Source organism: Dromiciops gliroides, chromosome 6 (genome assembly GCF_019393635.1).
Source record: "Dromiciops gliroides isolate mDroGli1 chromosome 6, mDroGli1.pri, whole genome shotgun sequence".
Lineage (NCBI taxonomy): Eukaryota > Metazoa > Chordata > Mammalia > Microbiotheria > Microbiotheriidae > Dromiciops > Dromiciops gliroides.
In genome coordinates, this window is record NC_057866.1 from 157,628,664 (window position 1) to 157,651,753 (window position 23,090).

The following is a 23,090-nucleotide window of genomic DNA, read 5'->3' on the forward strand; positions in this document are numbered from 1 at the left end:
TGCCTTAGCTTCTTTCTCTGTAAAATGAGGAGGCTGACCTGAGTGGAAAGCTGCAGTGCTTTCCAGTTGTGAAACCCCATGATTTCATCACCTCATGCATCCACATGGACTATTCATTTTTATGTGAGGATTTAGTAAAGTCTTTTGATTTGCCACGTAAGGATTGTGGATCTGAATGGCAGTCAATGAATCTGCCTAGAATCATGGACCCAAAGAATTTTACAGTTGTAAGAGTCCCCTCTTGTTTGTATATAGATAAAGAAACGGTGGTCTTTAAATTATGATTTGCCAGTGAGACTGCAACTCAAGCCTCATAATTCCTGTTGTAGTATTATGTACACCAGTGATGTCAAATAGAAGTAGGGGCAACTGACTATTACATGGGGATCCCTGCAGGCCATATGTTGACTTAGTTTTAAAATGTATTATTGTCTCATGGTTTTTTCATTCATTCATTCATTTAGTTAAAATATTTCCCAATTATATTTTAATCTAGTTTGTGTTGCACTTGGAAGTGTGGGCCAGCTATATGTTTGACTATTCTGCTTTGTACCAAGCTGCTTAATTGCAACATATTTGTGAAGGCAACTAGCTGTTCCTTTCTTGAAATTTATTCAAATCTTAAAATGTTTACCTGTCAGAGTGAAGGTTAGGGGCAGAATTTAAATGAAATTATATTGTGGAACACCTATAGCTGTAATTAATTAGGGGGTTGTTAATAGTGTTCTATCCAGTCCTAGTATTGGGCAAAATAAAAAAAAAAGCAAGTAACTAATTTAAAAGTGAATAAAACTTACAGTAGCAGAAATTTTATTAAGCACACAAGTTCACATCTGCAGTTTCTTTTTTTCTCTTTAAGCTGTGTTCTGGGAACGATGCAATGAACTTCAGGACATAGAGAAGATCATGGCCCAAATTGAAAGGGGAGAAGCAAGAATACAGAGAAGAATTAGTATCAAAAAAGCACTTGATACAAAGGTACCTGACGAGTCTTTAAGCAAGAATAGTGTTTGTTTTGAATAATTAATGTTATGCATGAACATGAAATCAAAGTAACTAAAATGTCAGCAGAATTTTGCAGCTGAATTTTAGGAATCTCTTTAACACATAATGAATACATATATATTATTTTGATTATAGACCATAATTCTGCCAAATTCTTCATCTTGGATTTATTTATTTATTTAAGTTGGTTATCTAAGGGAATTAATTTCAAAGATTTAAAGCAGGATTTTCTACTGAAAATTTATTGCTTCAAATAACCTGGTGAGCAAGTTTGCAAAGAGAAAGCTTCTGCTGTTATTTAGAATCAAAATTTTATAGCAAGTCCAAAATATAATTGTGAAGGTTTGGATAGAAAGTTCCAATTTGACATGCAAGGACATCATTAATTTGACAAACATTGTGGTTTTTGAAATCGTTCATTGTGTCTTACATTTTATTTAATGAAAATACTTGTGAAATCTGCCTGGAATAGATTGGGCGATACAAAGCACCTTTTCACCAATTGAGAATATCGTATGGTACTAACAAAGGAAAGAACTACACTGAGGAAGAAGATCGATTTCTCATTTGTATGCTTCACAAGCTCGGATTTGATAAGGAAAATGTATATGATGAATTGCGACAGTGTATTCGAAACTCTCCTCAATTCCGATTTGACTGGTTCCTCAAGTCCAGGACAGCTATGGTGAGTGTGTGGAACCTTTCTCAGCTAAATAGACAATCAGTCAGCAAGTATTTATTAAGCACTGTTCATAAATTAAGAACTGTTCATAAATAATGCGAATGATTCTGCTCTGTAGATATGCTTCTGATAGGCAGGCATTAAAGATATAATTTTATTTAAAAACTCTGAGAAAACAATATGTCTTTCAAGAGCTCTCTTTTGTTTTTTTTTGTTTTTGTGGGGCAACGAGGGTTAAGTGACTTGCCCAGGGTCACACAGCTAGTAAGTGCCAAGTGTCTGAGGCTGGATTTGAACTCAGATCCTCCTGACTCCAGGGCTGGTGCTTTATCTACTGTGCTATCTAGCTGTCCCCAAGAACTCTTTTTTTTTGGTCATTGCCAGCCTAAGCTCAGCCCGAGTGTCAGCAATCATCAGTGTCTTTAAGGGATCATAGGATCCTGTATTTAACCTCTGGTCCCTTCCCTTGTTTTTATTTTTATTTTTAAATTTATTTTATTTTACTTTAATTTTAATTTTTTGATAAAAGTATTTTTTTTCCAGTTACATATAAGATTTCCAATTTCAAAATTTTTTCCCTCTCTCCTCCCTCCCCTTTCCACTAGACAGCAGGTAATCAGATATAGAAGAACTCTCTTTTTAACAGAGCTTTGTGATCATTTTTGCTTATACAATAAATAAAATAATGGTCTTAGAATGTAGTAACTGGTATGAGAAGGGTATCACCCATGTTACCACATCCCCTGCTGCCCTGGTCTAAAATAATTTGCATGCTTCTTTTGCAGTCTTAGTTTTTGAGGTTTTGGTCTTTAGGGAGATAGTGTGGCAGGCACAGCGCTGGACTTGATGTAAGGAAAATTGGGTTCAGATCTTCTCTGTGACACTTTTTTGATATGGGCCAATCATTTAGACATTTTAAGCTTCAATCAACTCTCTCAGATCTTGATACTAAGTTTAGATGGGTCTGCAGCCACATAAATTGTATTTTTGGTGTTGAATCAAGACAGTAGAGGAACATGCTTTAACTTTCAATTTTATATGTTGTCACTGATAATAAATATAGCCAGCAGTATACTGTTTTCTCTTTTTATTTGCACAACAACCCTGTTGGGTAGGTATTATCATCTTCATTTTATAGATGAAGAACTTGAGGCAAGTAGGTTAAGTGATTTACCCAGGATCCCACAGCTAGTATCAAAGTGATCCCTGGCCGCAAGCACTAAGGACTTGCCACAGCTCTTCCTGTACCCGTGTGCTGGAATTCTGGAACAGGCAGCTGGGCTCAGAAGGTTCTCAGCAATGCCCTATTGGTAACCTAGATTAGAAGAGCTTTGGTTCTTTTGATCAAACATCAGTGAGTGTACTTCTGCCTTTAACTGCTTGAAATTCAGATTTCAGGAATGCTCCCCTCCCCTGGTGTGTCCTCCACGCCACAACCTTAACCATCCCTAGTACACAAGGACCGACAGTGCACAAGGGAATTAGAGTCTCTGCCTGATGACAGTTACCAGTACAGGTTCTGTAGCTCTTTAGGTTGTGGTGAGCTATAAGAGGACATGTCAGTATGGTGTAGTGGAAGTACTGCTGGCTTTGGCATCTGAGGACCTGTATTCAGATCCTGTCCTAGATACTTAAAGCCTGTGTGCTATTGGACAAGTTCCTTTACCTCCTAAAACCTCCGTTTCCTATCAGTAAAATGAAGGGATTGTACTAGGTAGCTGCTGAGGCCTTTTCTAGATCTAGTTCAATGATCCAATGATCCTGTATCTCTAAATAGATGAAGGGTTTTTAGGGGGTATTGGGTGGGGGGGCAGTGAGGGTTAAGTGACTTGTCCAGGGTCATACAGCTAGTAAGTGTCAAGTGTCTGAGGCTGGATTTGAACTCGGGTCCTCCTGAATCCAGGGCAGGTGCTTTATCCACTATGTCACCTAGTGGCTCCCATGGATGAAGTTTTAGTGAGTGAATAGACAAGATACTGGGACTGAGGCATAAAAGCAGTGTTGCTTATGAGACATGAGGGAAAGGGACTTGTTAACTTAAGGCACAAGTTAAAAAGAAATCTGCCAAACTTTTGGGATTCCCCTTTCACTTTTTAATACCTGTTTGTTCTGTTCTCATCTTGTGTAGATGAAAGGTTTTTCTGTTCCTTTCAGAACTGTTTATATCACGGTACATTACCAGCAGAACAACACATTGTGAAGCCTTGGTTGGTGGTCCATGGTAAAATGATACAATAATAGCAGATGGTTTTTTCCAGTCTTTGTTCACAAAACAGTTCCATGTTAAAAGAAAACTATTAAAGTGAATTTGTATTGTAATTCATACACAAGGACATTAGTGGTAAAAACAGCTTTTTTAAAATTTATTTTTTAGTCTGTCCTGATAATGTTCATCTTCTCTCCATCATATGAAAAGGTCATAGCTGAGTGCTCGGGAAGAGGGAACCCTTCCACACTTACGCCTCTTGTTGCCTACATCCAAATTGGGGGTGTTACTTTATTAACTAGCTGTCCCTGGGTCCCATGTTACTAATGACATTTGTGACACACTAGTGAAATAACAATTATATAAAATAATTTGGACAGACTTTTAAATTTGTTGTAATGGTACCTGTCGTGTGTCTTCAGACTCCTGGCACCTATTATACTGTTGGTAAGCTGAGTTACTGATAATTGCCATAGGTGACACTCCTTCTTATGTGGGGCCACTGTGTGGCACTATTGTATCAAAAAGTTCTTTGAATGGTGTCCAGTGGGGCAGTTGTTATTATTGATAACAATTAAATTCTTTTTGCTTTTATTTTTTAACAAATTATCTCTTAGGTTTATATTAAATATAGTTGAATCTCCAGAATTTTGGAAGCAAATAAGTGTACCTGTGTAAACTAGTCATTGGGTTTTCTAATATAGGAAAACTTAGGGTTTTTTTTTTTTTTTTTGGTATATGAAAACTGTAAAATTTACCAAGTGAATATTTATCTATAATTTAGGAACTTCAGAGGAGGTGTAACACATTAATTACCCTGATTGAAAGGGAAAACATGGAGTTAGAAGAAAAAGAAAAGGCAGAGAAAAAGAAACGAGGACCAAAGCCTTCAGTAAGTGTATGCGAATAATTTGTGTGCCCATCCTCCCCACTTCTGTAATTAAGGAATAGAGGAGGAAAAGATTACTGTGTGGTTGACTAGCCAAAGTTAATGGCAACACATTATTTTCCAAGAATACAGTGTTTGTCATTATAAATTGTTATTTGACTAGATGGCTGAGTAATTAGTAAATGTATAAACCTCTGTTACACCTGGCATTTATATATAGATAATACCTTTCTTTGGAAAATTCCCAAAGCTTAGCAGTTCTGCAAGAATAATAATGAAGAAGTTAAGCAAATTGTTGTATTCCTGAGTATCAGGCTCTTTTGTAGTAGAAACTTTATGTGCATCTGAATTTTTTTTCTTGTCCTGTTTTTGGGTGCTCTATATTGTGTGATACAGTGGCTAAATTCAGAACATTATCAGTGTTAGATATTCTTTGAAATATTAACATTACTACTAAAATAGCATTTTGATGTATAAATTTACAGAAGGAACATAACTTTCTCAATTTCACAATTTCTGGAAGTAGGAAATGTGAACTAGAATTTATCACATAGTCTCTTCTGTATGTCTTGCTCTATAAAACTGCTATAGTACTGGTGTTAAGTGCTAGATTTAAAATGGTCTTATTATGCTAGTAATTGTAAAAATAAGCTTTTCATGGTAAAAATAATTCTTCTGTTTGTTTTTAGGCACAGAAGCGTAAAATGGATGGAGCGCCTGATGGTCGAGGAAGAAAAAAGAAGCTAAAGCTATGAATGCTTAATTGTTTTGTAATCACTAAATTTTAAAAAGTAGTTCTTTAATTTACGGGTCTTCATAAGATGTACTGTACAATGCTCAACTATTATGTCATTAAGGACATCGGGTTCATCTGTTTACTGAACTAGACACATAGTATGTAGCTACACTTTTTTAAATGCAACAGCTGTGCTGAAATTTTTTTTACCATTAACACTTGAAGTAATAAAATAGGCTTCATTTATTAATAAATGCTTCATTCGATTTATTTTTCTACTTTAGCTTTAGTTGAGAAGATTGTGAATGTTTTGTTTTTCAGCTATAGGTTTCTAAACTAAGACTTTTTTATAAAACTAGACTTGCTAAGCTAGAAGAGACTATTACAAAGAATATAATTTGTATCTTCAGTCTCTACTTAGTTGTCAAGTTATTTTAATTGACCTTGAAATTTGGGTATCTTCCTACACTGAGTCTTATTTCGGGACTAATACATAATACATTATCCTTACTCACCATGTGGGTAGGATGAAACAAAACTTTAGACATACTAGTTAATTCTATGCACATTTTATATGTTGTGTCTCTGCTTCCCAGAGTTGCTTATTTCTAAAAGCTTAACTGTGCCCTGCTGTTGGAAAGATGACCTATTTTTAGTTCTGTAGCCAAAGACAGGATTTGTCTGTTTCACCTTAAACTGTTGTAGCATTTTGTAAAAGAAAAACTAAATTAAAAGCAAACAAACAAACTTGTATTGGGTAAATGTTTTTTAGAATGACATGCTATGACTACCATGATTTGGAAAGTTGATGTCTTGGTGCCCAGTATTAGAGATTTATTAGAACCGATCAGAATAGGGCATAAACTGGTCATTCAGACTGTCAAGCTTTGGTAAATTTAGTAGTACAAAATAATGCAGACTTTCCAAATTTCTAGTACTTTATTCCCGGAGAAATTGAGAAATGTTTCCTTGACATATAATATTCCCCATTTTAAAATACTCAGAAGAAAATGTGTGAGAAACAAGATTGGATACAAGTCTATCTCCTGTTTTTTCATAGACTTAGAAAAAGCTAAAGCAGGAGTACCCACAACATGGTGTCAGGATATTAGGCCCAGAAGCCTTTGTGCTATATATAATTTGTATGTTTTATATGTGCAAATTGGGTACATACATAGTTCTCCATTTTTCTAGGAGAATGCAATAAATGTAGCAACATGAATAAATATAATTTTTATAATCTTAGAGTTGTCTTTTCTTTCCATTTCTTTAGTTACTTCTTGGTTTCATTTTTATTCATGTTTTCTCAAATGTTTCTTGATTCCCTTTGGCTTATTGCCTTTTCTTCCTTTTTTATCCCCACTAAATTTTCTTGCCTTCTTCACAAGGTTTTAAGACGTTTTGAAGATTTTTAATCATTTTATGATATAACAGAATGGAATTGTATTCAGTAAGGCCCCTTAAGCCACAATAGTTTACTTGTGTGAGCATGACCCATTTTAAATTCTAGTTTGACCCACGTCTGGGAATTTTGTACTTTGCAGGTAAATTGGGACCTCGCTGGTTGGAGTGTTTTGGGATAAATTTCGATCAAAGCCTTGTAAAAAAGAGTGACACTGTTTATGATTGTGGAAGGATGACCAGTGAGGGGAGAGGCAGCGTTTTACAGGCCGGGGTAGCATGTAACTTTTGAGAGGTAGCCAAAGACCTAGTTACTGTGGTAGTGTGATTAGGGAAAGCAGTCCTTTGCCACACTGATAATATGCAGTCCTGTTGGGGAGATAAGGTTTCACTGCTTAACTATATTAAAGATAAAAAAAAAAGACCTATGAAGTTTATCTTGTAACATTCCTGTCACTTCTCCCTATTCTTCAATAGCTATGGGGCAGCTAGGTGGTGCAGTGGATAAAGCACTGGCCCTGGATTCAGGAGGACCTGAGTTCAAATCCGGCCTCAGACACTTGACACTAGCTGTGTGACCCTGGGCAAGTCACTTAACCCTCATTGCCCTGCAAAAAAAAGGGAAAAAAAACATCAATAGCTTAAAGATCTCTTCATTTTGAGTACACCCTCTTTTAGAAGTCTCTCTTCCATGGCACTACAGTAGGCAGTATTTGAAAGTTGCTATGGCAAAAAATAATTCACCTGGTGGTAAGTTTTCCCACTTTAGCCAGGCTGGCCTTTGAACAAAAGACGGTTTGTTCCCCGCCCTTTAAGGTGGGACAGACTCGCTAGAGTGTAGGTCACTTTCATGCCACAAAAGGTGATGCTACTCTTCAGTACTTAACCTTCAGAGATCTGTGTTGCAGATGATACGGATGTTCCTTTCCAGTGCTAATGGCAACTCATCCTTACCCACTCGTGCTTTGTGAGCCCTGTCTTTGACTGCCCATAGAGCTTCCACAGAGGAGCAGTGGACCATAGGTTTAGAGCTGGAAGGGTTTTAGAAGCTATTGAGTGGCACCTTCTTATTTTATAATTGAAGATTTTGAAGTCATATCCCCAGCAGCAAACTAGCTTCTGAGGCTGGATTTGAACCTACGTCTTATTCCAGGTACCACACTGCCTCTGAATGGAAGCCTTCTCTTTAGACTACAGTTTTTTGGGTACTGCTGTGTCACTTGGGTTACATCTATTCTCCCTATGTGACTTACCTAGCTCCTTTTCAAATCACAAATTTTTCCTTTTATTCACTTAGTATCCTGAGGTGATTGTTGGAAATAGGCTATATTTTTCCAGTGCTTTGCATAGTGTCTGACACATGCTTGTTCACTTGACCTCTAATGAATATTTAAAGTTTTAAGACTATTTTAATGGGGTTTTTTGGGGGTTTGGTTTTTTGTTTTTTTTTTGGTTTGGAAAGCTTAATTCTAATTCAAGTGGGTGATTGTGCTGAATTTTACAATGAACATTTTCCATGCTTTGTATAACATGATGTGTGTTGGATATAATTACCACTACTTCCTTTTGAAAGTTTGACAAGATCATCTTTTTTTGTTTGTTTGTTTGTTTTTTTGTTTAGTGATGCAATTGGGAAGTGTCTGAGGCCGGATTTGAACTCAGGTACTCCTGACTTTAGGGCCAGTGCTCTATCCACTGCGCCATCTAGCTGCCCCAAGATCATCTTTTAAAAGAGTATTTTGACTACTAGAAACCAAAATACTTGCCTTCCTTGATTTGGTGAAATTGAGTCTATATATAAATCGTGGTGTTGTGTTTTTGTATGTATATATACACGTGTATTTATATATGTATATCTGTGCATATATATATGTGTGTGTGTGTGTGTATGTGTGTGTGTGTATGTGTGTGTATATATATATATATATATATATATATATATATATATATATATATATATATATATATACGAATATGTAAGTAAAAGCTAGTCCAGTCTTTTGGGAGGAAATTCTAGAGATCTTTTCAGTTTTTTAAATCTGTCCTAAAATGCTACACAAAGATCTGTCATTAGCATGACTTGTTAATATTTAAATTCTGCTACCATATACTTCTAGGTTTGTATTTCCCATAAAAAGACCTCCTGGGTAGGTTTCAGATTCCACAATTCTTTTTTTTTTCTTTTTTTTTTTTTAAGAAAAATCCAAATTGTTAACTTGCGTCCAAGGGAGTTTCTGACACCACCAAACAAATAAATACAAAAGGATCACATTCTTAGTATTTTATAACGTTATATGAGTTACTTACACAAACATTTAATTATTTTAAACACTTCTATTCCAGATTTGTAGACATTGAAATGAAATTCATTGTGCAAGACCATTAAAAAAAAATTACATGAACTTAGGGTTATAGAAGCCAGCTAGCTTAACTCCTAGACCTATTTTTTTTTTTTTTTAGTGAGGCAATTGGGATTAAGTGACTTGCCCATGGTCACCCAACTAGTAAGTGTTAAGTGTCTGAGGCCGGATTTGAACTCAGGTACTCCTGACTCCAGGGCCGGTGCTCTATCCACTGTGCCATCTAGCTGCCCCTAGACCTATTTTGAAGTATAGAGAAGGCTGAAGTTGGAAAGAATGTATTGAATAGGTGTCAATCCAGGGATAGACCAATTGGCATTGGTGTGACAGGATCACTCTAGGCTATTATTGGTGGTACCACTTTCCTCCACCTTCCTCCTTTCCTTGCCTTCTTACCTACTCAAACTTTAGGCTTGCTAGGTGATGCTCAGATCTCATGCTGCCTTCTAGAACATAAGGTTTGGCTTCTACACAATGAATATATATTTCTTTTTTTTTTTTTTTTTTAGTGAGGCAATTGGGGTGCCCAGGGTCACACAGCTAGTAAGTGTTAAGTGTCTGATGCCGGATTTGAACTCGGGTACTCCTGACTCCAGGGCCGGTGCTCTATCCACTGCGCCACCTAGCTGCCCCTGAATATATATATTTCTAATGTCTATCACACTAATCCATTCTCTCTGCAGTCGGTCAGGTTTTGGAGAAGTGTGGCAGTTGTATGTTGATGAGGTCACATGAATGTACCTTACAACAAAAAAATTTCACTTGCCTATAAAATTAGGGAAATCCTGGAATAGATCATAGCCCTTCTCGCCAGATGAGCACAAGGGAATGTTTTGCCCTGGGGCATTCCCACTTCCAAAAGAGGGATTTCTTTTTGCATAGTAGAATGAAATACTGGAGAGTACTGAACCAGGTTCTCTAATACTAAAATATGGGGGCTGATGAAGATAGGCTGGTCTGCATCTTCAAGTCTCTGTAGTATTGGGCAATTCTTAACGATCGCTGTTGATTCGTTTTCCTTCTTTCCCATCACATGAAACTTACAGATTTCTAATTTCAGACTTAGTACCAATTTCCAACCTGTTTTTCCAATTGTACATTAATCTTCCTCAGTCACCCTACCTTCCAGCCTAACTGGCTTGCTTCCTACTTTCCCTATGATGACGTCCAATCTACTCTCTCCATGCCTTTTCACATGCCATCCCTCCCTCCATGAGATGATCTTCCTCACCTCTCCGCCTTAGAGAATTCCTATCTTCCTTGGGAGCTCAGGTGTGTCAGTTCCTACATGAGTGAGGTCTTCCCCAATACCCCTTGCCCACCCATTCTCCTTCCCTGAAATTTCTTCAAATTTACTCACTACATTTTGTATATACTTATCTGCTCATTAGAGTCTCTCCTTCCCCTATACCCAGCTGAAGTGGCAGGGGGGGGGGTGAGCTCCTCCCTTTCATGGAAGTTGCTTGAAGGCTACAACTATGATTTTTGTCTTTTTAACCCGAGAGCCTAAGATTTAAGAGGCACTCGATGCTTCTTGAATTTCCCCAAAATGTATCAAAAGCCTATCCACATAACTAGGCAAGTCAAATACTCCCAAATATATTTTTTTAATATCAGCACCTTGTAATGATAATAATAACCAGCACTTACACAGGACTTAAAAGTTTGCAAAGAACTTCACATAGGTTATACTGCAGTTCATCTTCACACCTGCCCTATGAAGTAGGGGCTCTTATCCTACAATTTACAGATGAGGGAACTAAGGTCGAGAAAGATTAAGTCACTTGTCCAGAGTCTGTGGGTGAGGAAGGATTCGAAGTTAGGTGTTCTGGACCCCAAGTCCAGCATTCCTACCCCTGGCAGCAATTTTTAACAGTGTAAAAACCTCATAGCCAATCTAACACAACTTGTCGCCAGGCACTAGATATATACAGTACATTGCATGTATATTTGTGTGTGTATATATACATATGCATGTGCATATATATACATGAATAGATGTGTATGTACATATTTATGCACATATACATACATTTGGGGGGGTTTGAAAGTTACAAGACTAATCTGGCATTGAGCTAGGAGCCCCAAATCATGTATGAATACAGAAGATCGTTTTGGCCACTAAGAGGAGGAAAACCTGATTTGGATGCTGCGGCCCACACTAAACCTCTGAGGCATCATTGCCACCGTGTTGTGTGATTAGGGTTTTTCTGCTGCCTGGAATGGCCTTCTTACCTGAAGCCAATCTCCTGTGTCTCAGGAGAAATGCAGCTACTAACACAGTGCAGCTCAGCAGCAACAACCCAACTGTTCCCCCTAAAACGGGCCCAGTGCCACCTGGTACCTTCACGCCTGCTATTTCTAACCCTGGCTGCTGCTGCTGCTGTTGCTGTGTTCCTGGCGGCAAAAAGCTCTCGTGGCTGAGGACGGCTTTGGTAGAACGGACCAGGGCCACATGCTGAATGTTGGTGCCCCTATTTTGATCTGTGCTGATGTCTGGAGTCAGGAAGGGGGCATCTGAGTTAGCTCTTTTACTGCGTTTCAAAGAGAGCGTCCCCGCCAGACTATCAGCAGGGGCAGGCATGTGCTGGTACTCTATGCTCTTCTTCCCAGTGCCCTTGTTTGTATTTCTTCTTGAGCGGACAGTATAAACTGCATGGAGATACCACTCTCTCCCAGCAGCCACCTTTGAGGATAAAAAGAAATTGGTTTTGAGCAATATAAAACATAAGTGAATGTACTGAAAGAGGACGTTAACTGAATCTGAGGGGAGGTCTGGCAGGACTCTTCCTACCTGGAAGAGGGCTGCTGAGGACAGGCTGAAACCGTCAGATCCTGGCTGCTTCACTAAAGGAAGTGCATCCGCGTGGTCAGCGGCTAAATGAGCGTTGAATGACACATTTTGAAATCTTCTGGCCTGTGTCTCTGGCTGAATTCTATCCTAGGAAGGTGGGAAGAATTTTAATGCTTTACTTATCAAGGAAAGGTCAGCCCACTAGTTTATTTCTCAGATTAAATTATTATGGAGTACAGAGATTTCCAGGAGCCTGTGGCATAGTAGAACCCTTAATTTTAAGTCAGGAGCCCTGGGTTTTAATTCTGACTACTCCCTTTACTAGCTATGGGACCAAGGCAGGTTGCAACTTTTTGGGGGCTCGGTTTTCTTCACTAGTGAAGTGATGATAACAGTTAACTACCTCCCTAATAATAATCTTGTGAGCTAGCAGTTATATAGAACTTTAAGGTTGCAAAGCGCTTTATGTGTTATCTCTTTTCCTAATAATAACCCTGTTAAATAGGTGCTAATATCTCCATTTAGCAATCGTTATTTACTTTTGTGTCTCACCCATTTTACCCTGTGTAGTTATGGGGATGCAGAAGATAGGCTTGTTAGATAAAGAGGTGAATAATTACATACCAGTATCTTGAATCTGTATAGGAGAGAGGGCGAGTCAGCCAGGCATCCATAATGTTTATTTTCTGGGTTGTATTTGGGTACATACCCATCAACACCTGTGCACAGGAAGACTTTTTCAATGTTACAAGTGAAAGTATCACCGAGATTCTGAACAGGGTCCACCATAACCCGGCCATAGATCATTGAACCTAAAGGAGAAGAAGCCAGACCAGTTGTAACGTGGCAAATAGCTTATCTCATATTATGACGACATCTTATTGGTTCTGAATTTGGCATCTATTTTAGAAGAGATTCAACAAGAGACAGTCTTTTTTTTACATGAAAACTTGTTTGTACTTTGGATGTTACAAATAGAATTTCCCAGGACATTTTTAGGACTGCTGTGTGAATGGGTTTCTGAGACTGAGGTGGAATCTTTGTTCCAGGTATTTAAAGAAGACTAAATTCCTATTAATTGATATCCGAAGGAAAAGTAGGCTAAGTGGCCTTTGAAAGGGCATTCTATTTCTTGGTTATGTTTTCATCATTAAGGGCTTCAGTTTCCTTTTGCTTACAATGATCTAATCTGAGATGGATCACCATTGAGACTAGTAGAGTATAGACCTAAATTCCCAAGTTCAGCCCAGCCTCAGACATTTAACTGTGTGAGCCTGGGCAAGTCTCTAGCCTCGGTATCCTCAATTATAAAACAGGCATCACAATATCACCTATCTCTCAGGATTGTTATGAGGGTTAAGTGAGGTATTTGTAGAAAGTGCTTAGCATAGTGTCTAGCACACTGTAGTGCTTAAAAAGGGCTTATTTCCTTCCTTCCTCCCTTTATATATAATGACATTAAAATATCCAAACACATAACACATGCTTAATTATAGCCCTGGAAGAGTCTTTACCTTCAGAAAAGGCTACATCAGATCCTTCCCCAAAGTCCATGGAGTTATCAGACATCCACAGCTCCTTCTTGGAAAGCAGAAACATTCGAGTGTTTAGACTGAATTCAGCTGCTACTGGGTCACTGACCTTGTGGGTGGGTGGGGGAAAAATAAAGGTGCTTACTGAAAATCAGTGAATTATTTCCAAAATGAGACTAATCTTCTACACAAAAAGAGCTAGAAAGCAGTACAGAAGAGACTGTTTATGGTGATCTAAATGACCTGAATCATTCCATAGCAGCATGGTGGAGAAGATTTCACCCAATTACACACCAGTAATTTCTACCATGCGGCATCCTGGTTGTGTCTTTAGGCATCTTTGTATTCCCCATAGTGCCTTCAGTTCATATAATATGTGATCAGTGAATGTTTATTGAATGAATATCCTTTCTATTCTTATCACTGCCAATAGAATTTAGTTAACAGAGATTGGGAATACATAATGAATAAATAAATATGCATTATCTTCCTTGGAGAGCAAAATGTGGTTTTATAGAGAAATATGAATTCGACTTTCCCTATGGTGAATAAACAATAGATCAACACTGAAGGATTATCATGTGCAAAGCACTACAGGGGATATAAAAATACATAAAATAAAAAACAGCCCAGTATAGCAAAGTAGAAAGGGCACTGGACTAGAAGGAAGGAGATGAAGGTTCTAATCCTGGCTCTCCCAACTTTACTAGTTTGTGTGACCTTAGAAGAATGACATAAACTCTCAAGACCATTTCCTGTCCAACACCGTACGAATATGATGCACTCAACAATAAGACACAGTTTCTGTCCTGGAAGGATTTAACAATCTAGTTGTTGAGATGTAAAAGTACAAAATGTTAAGTAACAATGAAGGACATTAACTTCAAGAGAATGATAAAGAGGTGTTACAAAGAAGTAAAAAAAAAGTTTATATAATATTGACAGTTTTATGCGTATTTGTAAGCAAGGCAACATGACAGTGGATGAAGGGCCATGGAGTGAGGAAGACCCATGTTCAAATACTACCTCTGACACATACTAGCAGTATAACTGAGCAAGTCACTTCTGACATCATCACTCAATTGAAACTGCCCTTTCCAGAGTTACCAATGATCTCTCTCTCTCTCTCTCTTTTTTTGGTGGGGGAATGAGGGTTAAGTGACTTGCCCAAGGTCACACAGCTAGTAAGTGTCAAGTGTCTGAGGCAAGATTTGAACTCAGGTCCTCCTGAATCCAAAGCCGGTGCTTCATCCACTGCACCACCTAGCTGCCCCATCCAATGATCTCTTAATTGTGAAATCCAATGTTCTTTTCTCAATCCTTATCTTTCTTGTGTTTTCTGTAGCATTTCTCACCATTGACCACCATCTCTTTCTGGTATTCTCTTCTCTCTGGGATTTTGTGTCACTGCTCTCTTATTTCTCTTTGTACTTGAATGGACACACTTTGCCAGCTCATCATCTTCCCACCTGCTCACTGTAGGTGTACCCTAAGTCTCTGTCCTAGATCCTCTTCTCTCTACTGATGACCTCATCAGATTAATGACCCCTTCACTTTTGGCCTTCATGCCTCAAATCTTTACCTATTCCTATCTATTGACCACACATCTGATACCTTCTTTTTTTTTTTTTTTTTTTGGTGAGGCAATTGGGGTTAAGTGATTTGCCCAGGGTCACACAGCTAGTAAGTGTTAAGTGTTTGAGGCTGGATTTGAACTCAGGTCCTCCTGACTCCAGGGCCGGTGCTCTAACCACTGCACCACCTAGCTGCCCCTGATACCTTCTTAATATACCAGCTTTTAGTGCCTCCTCATTGCTCAAATTACCTTGTATTCTTTCTCTTTCTTATTCTTTCTCATTTTTCTTTTTCACTCTTTCTCTCTTCCTTCCTCTTTCTCTTTTTTTCTCTCTCTCTTCTCCCCTTCTCTCCTTATTTCTCTCTTCCTATGGATATGTATGTTTGTATTTATTTAAATGTGTATGTATTGTTTTTTCCGATAGAATGTAAGCCCTTTGAGAGGGGGTAGGGGCTATTTCATTCTTTTCTTTCTTTATATCTTCAGCGCCTAGAATTGTGCCTGGCCCCTCGTTAGTGATGACTATATTCTTGTAGATTGATTTGATCTCAGTATTCCCAGGCACCTCTCTAACACTATAAGTTTCAGGTGAGGTTCCAGTCTACATTAGTGAAGGGAGTTTTCATATTCCACTCCTATGAAATTACACCTTTAGACATAAAATATATCTTCTGCATCTGATGTCACATTTTTTTAAAAAATGAAGTTATTGGGGTTGAGTGACTTGCCCAGGGTCACACAGCTAGTAAGTGTCAAGTGTCTGAAGCCAGATTTGAACTCAGGTACTCCTGAATCCAGGACCAGTGCTGTATCCATTGTGCCACCTAGCTACCCCCTGACATAACTTTTTTTTTTTTTTTTAATGAGGCAGAGTTGCAAAGCAAGGACAAGGCTTGGATAAATCCCAGTAAATGTGGTGCCATGAAGATTGCATTAGCCAAATGGAAAACTTGTAAGATCAGTTCTCTTCCAAGGCATATTTCTTACCTGTTGGAATCTTATGTCGAGATCAAAAGTGATAGGCTCCCGGGGGTGACATATTATAGGAAAAGTATATTCTTGTTGTAGGGCAGCCACACATGGGATAAGCTTGATGCTGTAGGTCCCAGAGTAGTCCCGGATCTGTCCAAACATACTGAATTAAAATGAGGAGGCAAACAGACTCCTAGGCTCATGATTCATTTTACTGTGGTTGAGACCAAAGCCTGTGAAAACCAGTGTTGGCAATGAGATGGTATATCCATTCTTGAATAATCATTTTTTTTTTTTTGGTGGGGTGATGAAGGTTAAGTGACTTGCCCAGGGTCATACAGCTAGTAAGTGTCAAGTGTCTGAGGCTGGATTTGAACTCAGGTCCTTCTGAATCCAGGGCCAGTGCCTTATCCACTGAACTACCTAGCTGCCCTAGAGATGGTATATCCAATGGCATAGAGGGAATGGGCAAGCCTGATGATGATAGCTAGCATTTATATAAAGATTTAGGGTTTTAAACCACTTTACATATGTTATCTCATTTGATCTTTATAATAATCAAATAAGGTAATACAGTCTCAGTAGCTTTGTGACCCCGGACAAGTCACTTAACCTCTTTCTGCTTCTGTTTCCTTATCTGTAATATGAGCATAAAAATACCACTTACCTATTGGGTTGTTGTGAGGATAAAATGAGATAATATTTGCAAAGTGCTTTGCAGACCTTAAAGAACCTAAGAACTAAGTATTATTCTCACTATACTGAGGAGGAAACAGAGCTTAGATGAAATTAATTGACTTGCCCAGGGTCACACAACTGGTAAGGGTCTGAAGCAGGATTTGAACTCAGGCCTTACTTACTCCAAGTCCATCACTATTCACCATGCCACTAAAAAGGAACAGGCTGATTTTAGGACTTTCCGAAAAGGAGAGACCTAGAATCTTGCCTCATTCCAGTCAATCACTCGAGCCTCTCATGTGCATGCATATTTGGGCATCCTTGTGGTTAAGGATAGATGCCATTTGTGATGATCATATCCTATTTTTGGAAATCAGGATTATGAGCAGTGCTCCCCACCTTGGAGGTACCACTTCCTGTGTGATACCAGAGATTCTGACTATTTATATTTCCAGTATCTATGATATCTGGAGATAGCAAAGTGGCTCAGTGGATAGAGTGCTGAGCCTGGAGTCAGGTAGACCTGAGTTCAATTCTGACCTCAGACACTTACTAGCTCTGTGACCCTGGGCAAGGCACCTAACCTTTGATTGCCTTGATCCACTGGAGACACAAATAGCAAACCACTCCAGTGACTTTGCCAAGAAAACTCCAGTGTGGTCCATGGGGTCACAAAAAGTTAGACATTACTGGACAGCATCTACACTATCTAATAGCATGTCCTATACTTGTATACTTAAAAGGCACATGATTTCTTTCCAGTGGTTTTTCCCTTTTTAATGAAGATTGCAACCTATTAAGGTCTTTTTCTTTGTGGGTTGCCTTTTGGCAATGAGCCTTTCTGAATTTATTTATTTATTTATTAATCCACTTATTTATGTATTATTCATTCATTCATTCATTCATTCATTGCCTCTCTGAATTTAGCATGGGCTGGTCTCCAAATGAAAGCTATATCATCCCTCACCCGGCGCATGTTCAAAGCCTTTCCAGCTTGCAGGTAACCTCCCAGAGCATGCACTTGGCCGACATTACCTTTGAAAAACCATGGTCAGCTCCATGCCACAATAAGGACTGGAACAGAGGACTGGGTTTAACATTTCCCATTTTTGTTGTTGTTGTTGTTGGGTTTTTTAGTGTTTTGTTTTGGTTTTTGGGAGGCAATGAGGGTTAAGTGACTTGCCCAGGGTTACACAGCTAGTAAGTGTCAAGTGTCTGAGGTTGGATTCGAACTCAGGTCCTCCTGAATCCAGGGCCGGTGCCTTATCCACTGTGCCACTTAGATGCCGTTCAATGTTTCCTATTTAATAATAAAGGCTATGAGACTATAAATTCAGACACACCATTCAAATGGGACCTCAGAGGCCATGAAGTCCAAACCCCTCATTTTACATGAAGAAACTGAGGCACAGAGAGTGACTTGAAGATAATGTTTAGATTTGGGTCTTTTTGACTCTGAGTTCAGTAGTCTCTCCCCTGTGCTACCTGGCTTCCTCCATCTCATGAATGTCTAAAGGTGATTTGGTTGATTTTGCCTGAGGTTTTAAGAATGGACTTATGAGATAAATAAAGGGATAAATGAGCAATTGACAACCAAGCTGTGTCCCCCAATTTTGAGAGCCCTGTAATGACCTCTGCTATAATCTGAAGTTCTCTATAGTTTTGGAGCTATGAATAATTAGAGGGAAAGATAAATCAATAATATCTCCTTACCTGAGACTGTTCTGATCTCTCTCAAATAGATCTACCCAAATAGAATCTGACCTACTGTATACGCTCTTCTTTCACATCATTTCCAAGTGACCAAAGCAGAAGTCTGAACATAAAACTTGAAGATTAATAACGGAAACACTTTTCTTTTAAAATCTCCACTCACACCCTGATTTGTAAATGTAAACTCACAGCAAAATCAGAGACAAAACTCCACTGCTGCCCTGGCTGGTGGAAGGTTGGCTCACTCCTCAAGAGGCTTAGGGTGAAGGTGAGACCAGGGTGGTCCATAGACATCACCAATGATGACAGAGACGTTCCTGAGAGGAAAGGATGAGGGCTGGGTCATAGGCAATAGCAACGCTAATAAGTAAGAGCAACTCATGCATGGTACCAACAAAAGAATGGAGCCCGATCTATGGGTGGGGACTACTGGAAATAGTTAAAGCCTCCTAGGATTTAGAGATAGAGGAGACCTCAGAAATCAACTAGTCTAGTCCTCTTGTTTTAAGTAATGGAGACTCAGAAGGATGAAGTCATCTCCCCAAGGCTACAACAAGTGAGCAGTAGAGCTGGGTTTCAAACCCCTTTCCTTTGTCTCTACAATGGGGAATGAGACATTTCCCAAGATCTTCCATTTTCCCTTCCTCAAAGAGTCAGAAAGATCCAGGATGGTAGAAGACCTTGCCTGTCCAGGTTACCATGATCCTTCTTCTCATGGCTAGACTTTTACCCAAGTATTCTATCATTTCATTTCAAATTGGCAGCAATTTTGGATGGCGTAGCATAACTCAAACTGGATGGACCTCTTACCTGGGTGAGACATTACAAGTTGTCCTTGGAACCGGATCTCTGTCTGGAAGTTAACCACCAGATGACCTTCCTTGTTGATTCGCATGCTTGTTGGGTGAAGAGTTCCTAAGCAAAGGAAAAACATTTATTAAGCACCCACAATGTGCCAGACACTGTGCTAAGTGTTTGGGACACAAAGAAAGGCAAAAACAGCCCTTGCCCTTGATCTCACATTTTCATGGGGAAGACAACGTGCAAACAATTATGTAAGCACTATACTATACCATACTACATATATGTATATACACATATATACATATACATAAAGTTGTTGTTGTTTAGTCATTTTTTGGTCATGTATGACTCTTCATGACCCCATTTGGGGTTTTCTTGGGAAAGATACTAGAATGGTTTTCCATTTCCTTGTCCAGATCATTTTACACATGAGAAAACTGAGGTAAACAGGTCAAGTGACTTGCCCAGGGTCACACATCTAGCAAGTGTCTGAGGCCAGATTTGAACCTGGGAAGATGAGTCTTTTTGACTCCAAGTCCTCCAGTGTTCATGTATAGACACATATATACATGCATACACACATACACATATACATACACATACAGACATACTCACCCATACATATACATACATACATACATACATACATACTGGGATTGAACTCAGGTCTTCCTGACTCCAGGCCCAGTTCTCTATCCTTGTGTGTCACCAGCTGCCTCAAAAAGTGAATTTTATATTTTATCCTAGAGGTAATCATAGGAAACTAACAGAGTTTATGGAGTAGAGGGTTGATAGGGTAGGACTCCTCTGTAGGAAGATGGCTGGGTAAAGGAGAACTGGAATGGGGAAAGACTTAGGGCTGGGAGAGGAACCAGAAAGTTACTGCAGTTGCACAGGGGTGAGGGGATGAGGAATCCTCCACTCTGATGAAACATTGATTTATTGTGAAAAGGTGAGATCTTGCAGATTATTGACTCATCTCTTGGGGTATTCATTATTCTCCTGACTTTGCATGGAACAGCTTTGACTAGACCACTGAGGTTGGATTCTTTCTAATCCTGGTAGGGCTTTCTACTGGTTTTCCTGCATACTTTGTTAGAACTGTATATAGCTCAGTTCTGTTTGCCTCTGTTCTTTGTACTATTTTCTTGGTTGTCTTGGCTCAGTTATAGCATTGGTTAATGTCTAAAACGTTGTCTCTCTCCATGACTAACCCTAATTACCAGAGGAATCACTCGAGCAAGGTAGCCAGGGCTTTGCTCTAGGGTTCCAAAATGAAGGAGGTTAAGACAACACTGGAAGATTTTAAACAACCTGAAAACAACTGAGTCTGAATAGGGGCCTAGGGACTAGACTGAACTAATATCACAGGTCTGTAGGGAGTTCCTTTACTAATGCAGATTGGGATCTTCTCTGCAACTTGAGTCTTAGAGTAGCCTAGAGCACTGAGATGTTAAAGGACTTGGCCAGGGTCACCTGTGACAGTGAAACAGTGTCCAGAACAGGGTTTTCTGACCTGTGAAGTAGGACTTGAACCCACATTTTCCTGGCTTCAAAGCCAACTCTTGATTCATTAAGTAGTACCACCTCAGTCAGCAAGAATAATTAATAAAGTCCATTAATTAAATCAATCAATTAAATTAAAATAAAATTTGACTCCAGATCCAGCATTTGAATTTACATTGTGCCACACTCTTCCCCAAAAGCGAAGTTATAGTTTCTCACAGGAGAAGCACCACATAAATAAAATTTATTCATTTATTTTTTCCTCTTCTTCCCCAGAGTAGTCCTATGCACACTTACCTTGAAGCTCTGACTCTGGGGGACTTCCAATGCCTTCTTTCCATAGGATGGAGGTGTCATACACAAAGGTAAGCCTCAGCTCAGATTGCAAGTCAAAATGCTTCCAGCCCTCAACTGCTGCTGAGGAATGAAAGACATAGGAGACGAAGAGGGGAACACGCAGGGTGACGTAAGACTGCACTAGGTTTAATACCTGAAAAAATGGAAAATGGAGAAGGTTATGACTCTTGCACATGAGGATGTGGGAAACCCCGCCCTAATCTTCACCTCCATCTAATGTCCCTTGTTATTTTCAGATCCTCCTGTTCTGATGAATAGACTATAAGCTCCTTGAGGTCAGGCACTGTTTATTTTTTTCTTTGCTAGATGGCACAGTGGATAGAGGGCATGGTCTAGAGTCAGGAGGACCTGGATTCAAATCTGTCCTCAAACATTTACTAGCTGTGTGACTCTGAGAAAGCCACTTAACCCCATTTGCCTCAAATTTTCTCTTCGGTAAAATGAGCTGGAGAAGGAAATGGCAAACCACGCCAGTATTTCTGCCAAGAAAGCCTTAAATAGGGTCACTGATGAAATGACCGAGAGACAAAAACATCTCCAGCACCTAGTGCATTGACTCAGGCATAGTGGCTCCCAAGTAAATATTTGTTGAGTGAATGAATGAATGACCATTAGTTGTTTTCATTTTCCTGTTGGTGTGTCTGTGTCATTTATTATATTCATGGGAAAATATTATATTATTATCATTATTATTATTAAATACTATTATGTTATATTCATGGGGAAATGGGATAACACACACATACACACACATACTTTTCTTCTGAAATGCCAGCTCTCTAGTTCAGTCTGATTTTTAATAGATTCTCTCTTCCCTGGATGTTCTATTACAGAGACACTTCAAAGGTCTATCCAAAAAGGTATCATTGGTCCCTGTTGGTCATCTTTCCTCTCAGGTCTTAAACAACACCCCATTTTAAAACTTTCTAATGTAGGAGCAGCTAAGTGGTGCAGTGGATTCAGGAGGATCTGAGTTCAAATCCAACCTCAGACACTTAACACTTACTAGCTGTGTGACCCTGGGTAAGTCACTTAACCCCAATTGCCTCACCAAAAAAACCTGAAACATGACAAAAAACTCTCTAATGCACTTATCATGTAATGTTATGGAGATCTGGTGTCCTTTCCCATAGAAGAGGGTCAGCTCCTTAGGGATACTTATGGAGAAGCAGAATGTCATACTAAGGAGACCGCTGGACCTGGACATAGTCAGACAATGGTTGAATTCCACCTCTGATGCTTGACTTACTCTGTGACCATGAGCAAGTCACATGATAATTATGATTATAGCTGGTATTTATGTACTGGTGTAAGGTTTGCAAAGTGCTTTACATAGGCCATCTATCTCACTGACCCTCACAAAAGTCCTGTGAGGCAGGTATTATTATAATCTACATTTTACAGACGAGGAAACTGAGGTTGAGGGATGGTAAGTAACTTTCTCAAGGTCACACAGCTAGTAAGTATCTCAGTCAGGATTTGAATTCAGTTCTTTATAACTCCAAATCTAACATTATCCACTTTAACACCTAGTTGACATTAGCTCACCTTTCCAATCTCCAGTTTCTTCACCTATAAAATGGGGGAATTGGACGATATGGTCACTGAAATCTCTTTCAGCTAGAGTCAGAATGGCATAATCAGTAGAGTGCCAGACCTGTGGGCACCAACACCCATTGGTATGAATCTTGCCTCCAGCGCCTGTTAGCTGTGCATCTGATTGATAGCAAATCACTTGACCTTTCTAGGCTTCAATTTTCTCATCTGTAAAAGGGTGATAATATCTTTGTTACTTCTCAGAGATGTCATAAAGCCCAAGGATGCTACACATTGGCAAAGCCCTTTGCAAACTTTAAAGCGATAGAGCGATAGATACAAA

At 39.1% G+C, this 23,090-nt stretch overlaps 2 protein-coding genes across 5 annotated transcripts in view; one reads left to right on the forward strand and one right to left on the reverse strand.

Moving 5' to 3' along the window:
* Positions 1-6,269, forward strand: part of SMARCA5 (SWI/SNF related, matrix associated, actin dependent regulator of chromatin, subfamily a, member 5) — a 47,437-nt gene extending 41,168 nt beyond the window's left edge. For all 4 annotated transcript variants that reach the window (XM_043970357.1, XM_043970358.1, XM_043970359.1 and 1 more), the window contains exons 21-24: positions 860-978; positions 1,478-1,690; positions 4,678-4,785; positions 5,472-6,269. In XM_043970357.1, the coding sequence (XP_043826292.1) occupies positions 860-978; positions 1,478-1,690; positions 4,678-4,785; positions 5,472-5,537 (506 nt within the window). In that variant the 3' untranslated portion in view covers positions 5,538-6,269. The remainder of the gene's footprint in view (positions 1-859; positions 979-1,477; positions 1,691-4,677; positions 4,786-5,471) is intronic.
* Positions 6,270-9,321: 3,052 nt separating this feature from the next.
* The window catches only part of FREM3 (FRAS1 related extracellular matrix 3), a 156,706-nt gene continuing 142,937 nt past the window's right edge, over positions 9,322-23,090 (reverse strand). The window contains exons 17-24 of the mRNA XM_043972277.1: positions 21,152-21,344; positions 19,355-19,459; positions 18,734-18,861; positions 16,169-16,303; positions 13,588-13,714; positions 12,698-12,885; positions 12,074-12,220; positions 9,322-11,965 (exon numbers count right to left, since the gene is read on the reverse strand). Of these exons, the coding sequence (XP_043828212.1) occupies positions 11,441-11,965; positions 12,074-12,220; positions 12,698-12,885; positions 13,588-13,714; positions 16,169-16,303; positions 18,734-18,861; positions 19,355-19,459; positions 21,152-21,344 (1,548 nt within the window). The 3' untranslated portion in view covers positions 9,322-11,440. The remainder of the gene's footprint in view (positions 11,966-12,073; positions 12,221-12,697; positions 12,886-13,587; positions 13,715-16,168; positions 16,304-18,733; positions 18,862-19,354; positions 19,460-21,151; positions 21,345-23,090) is intronic.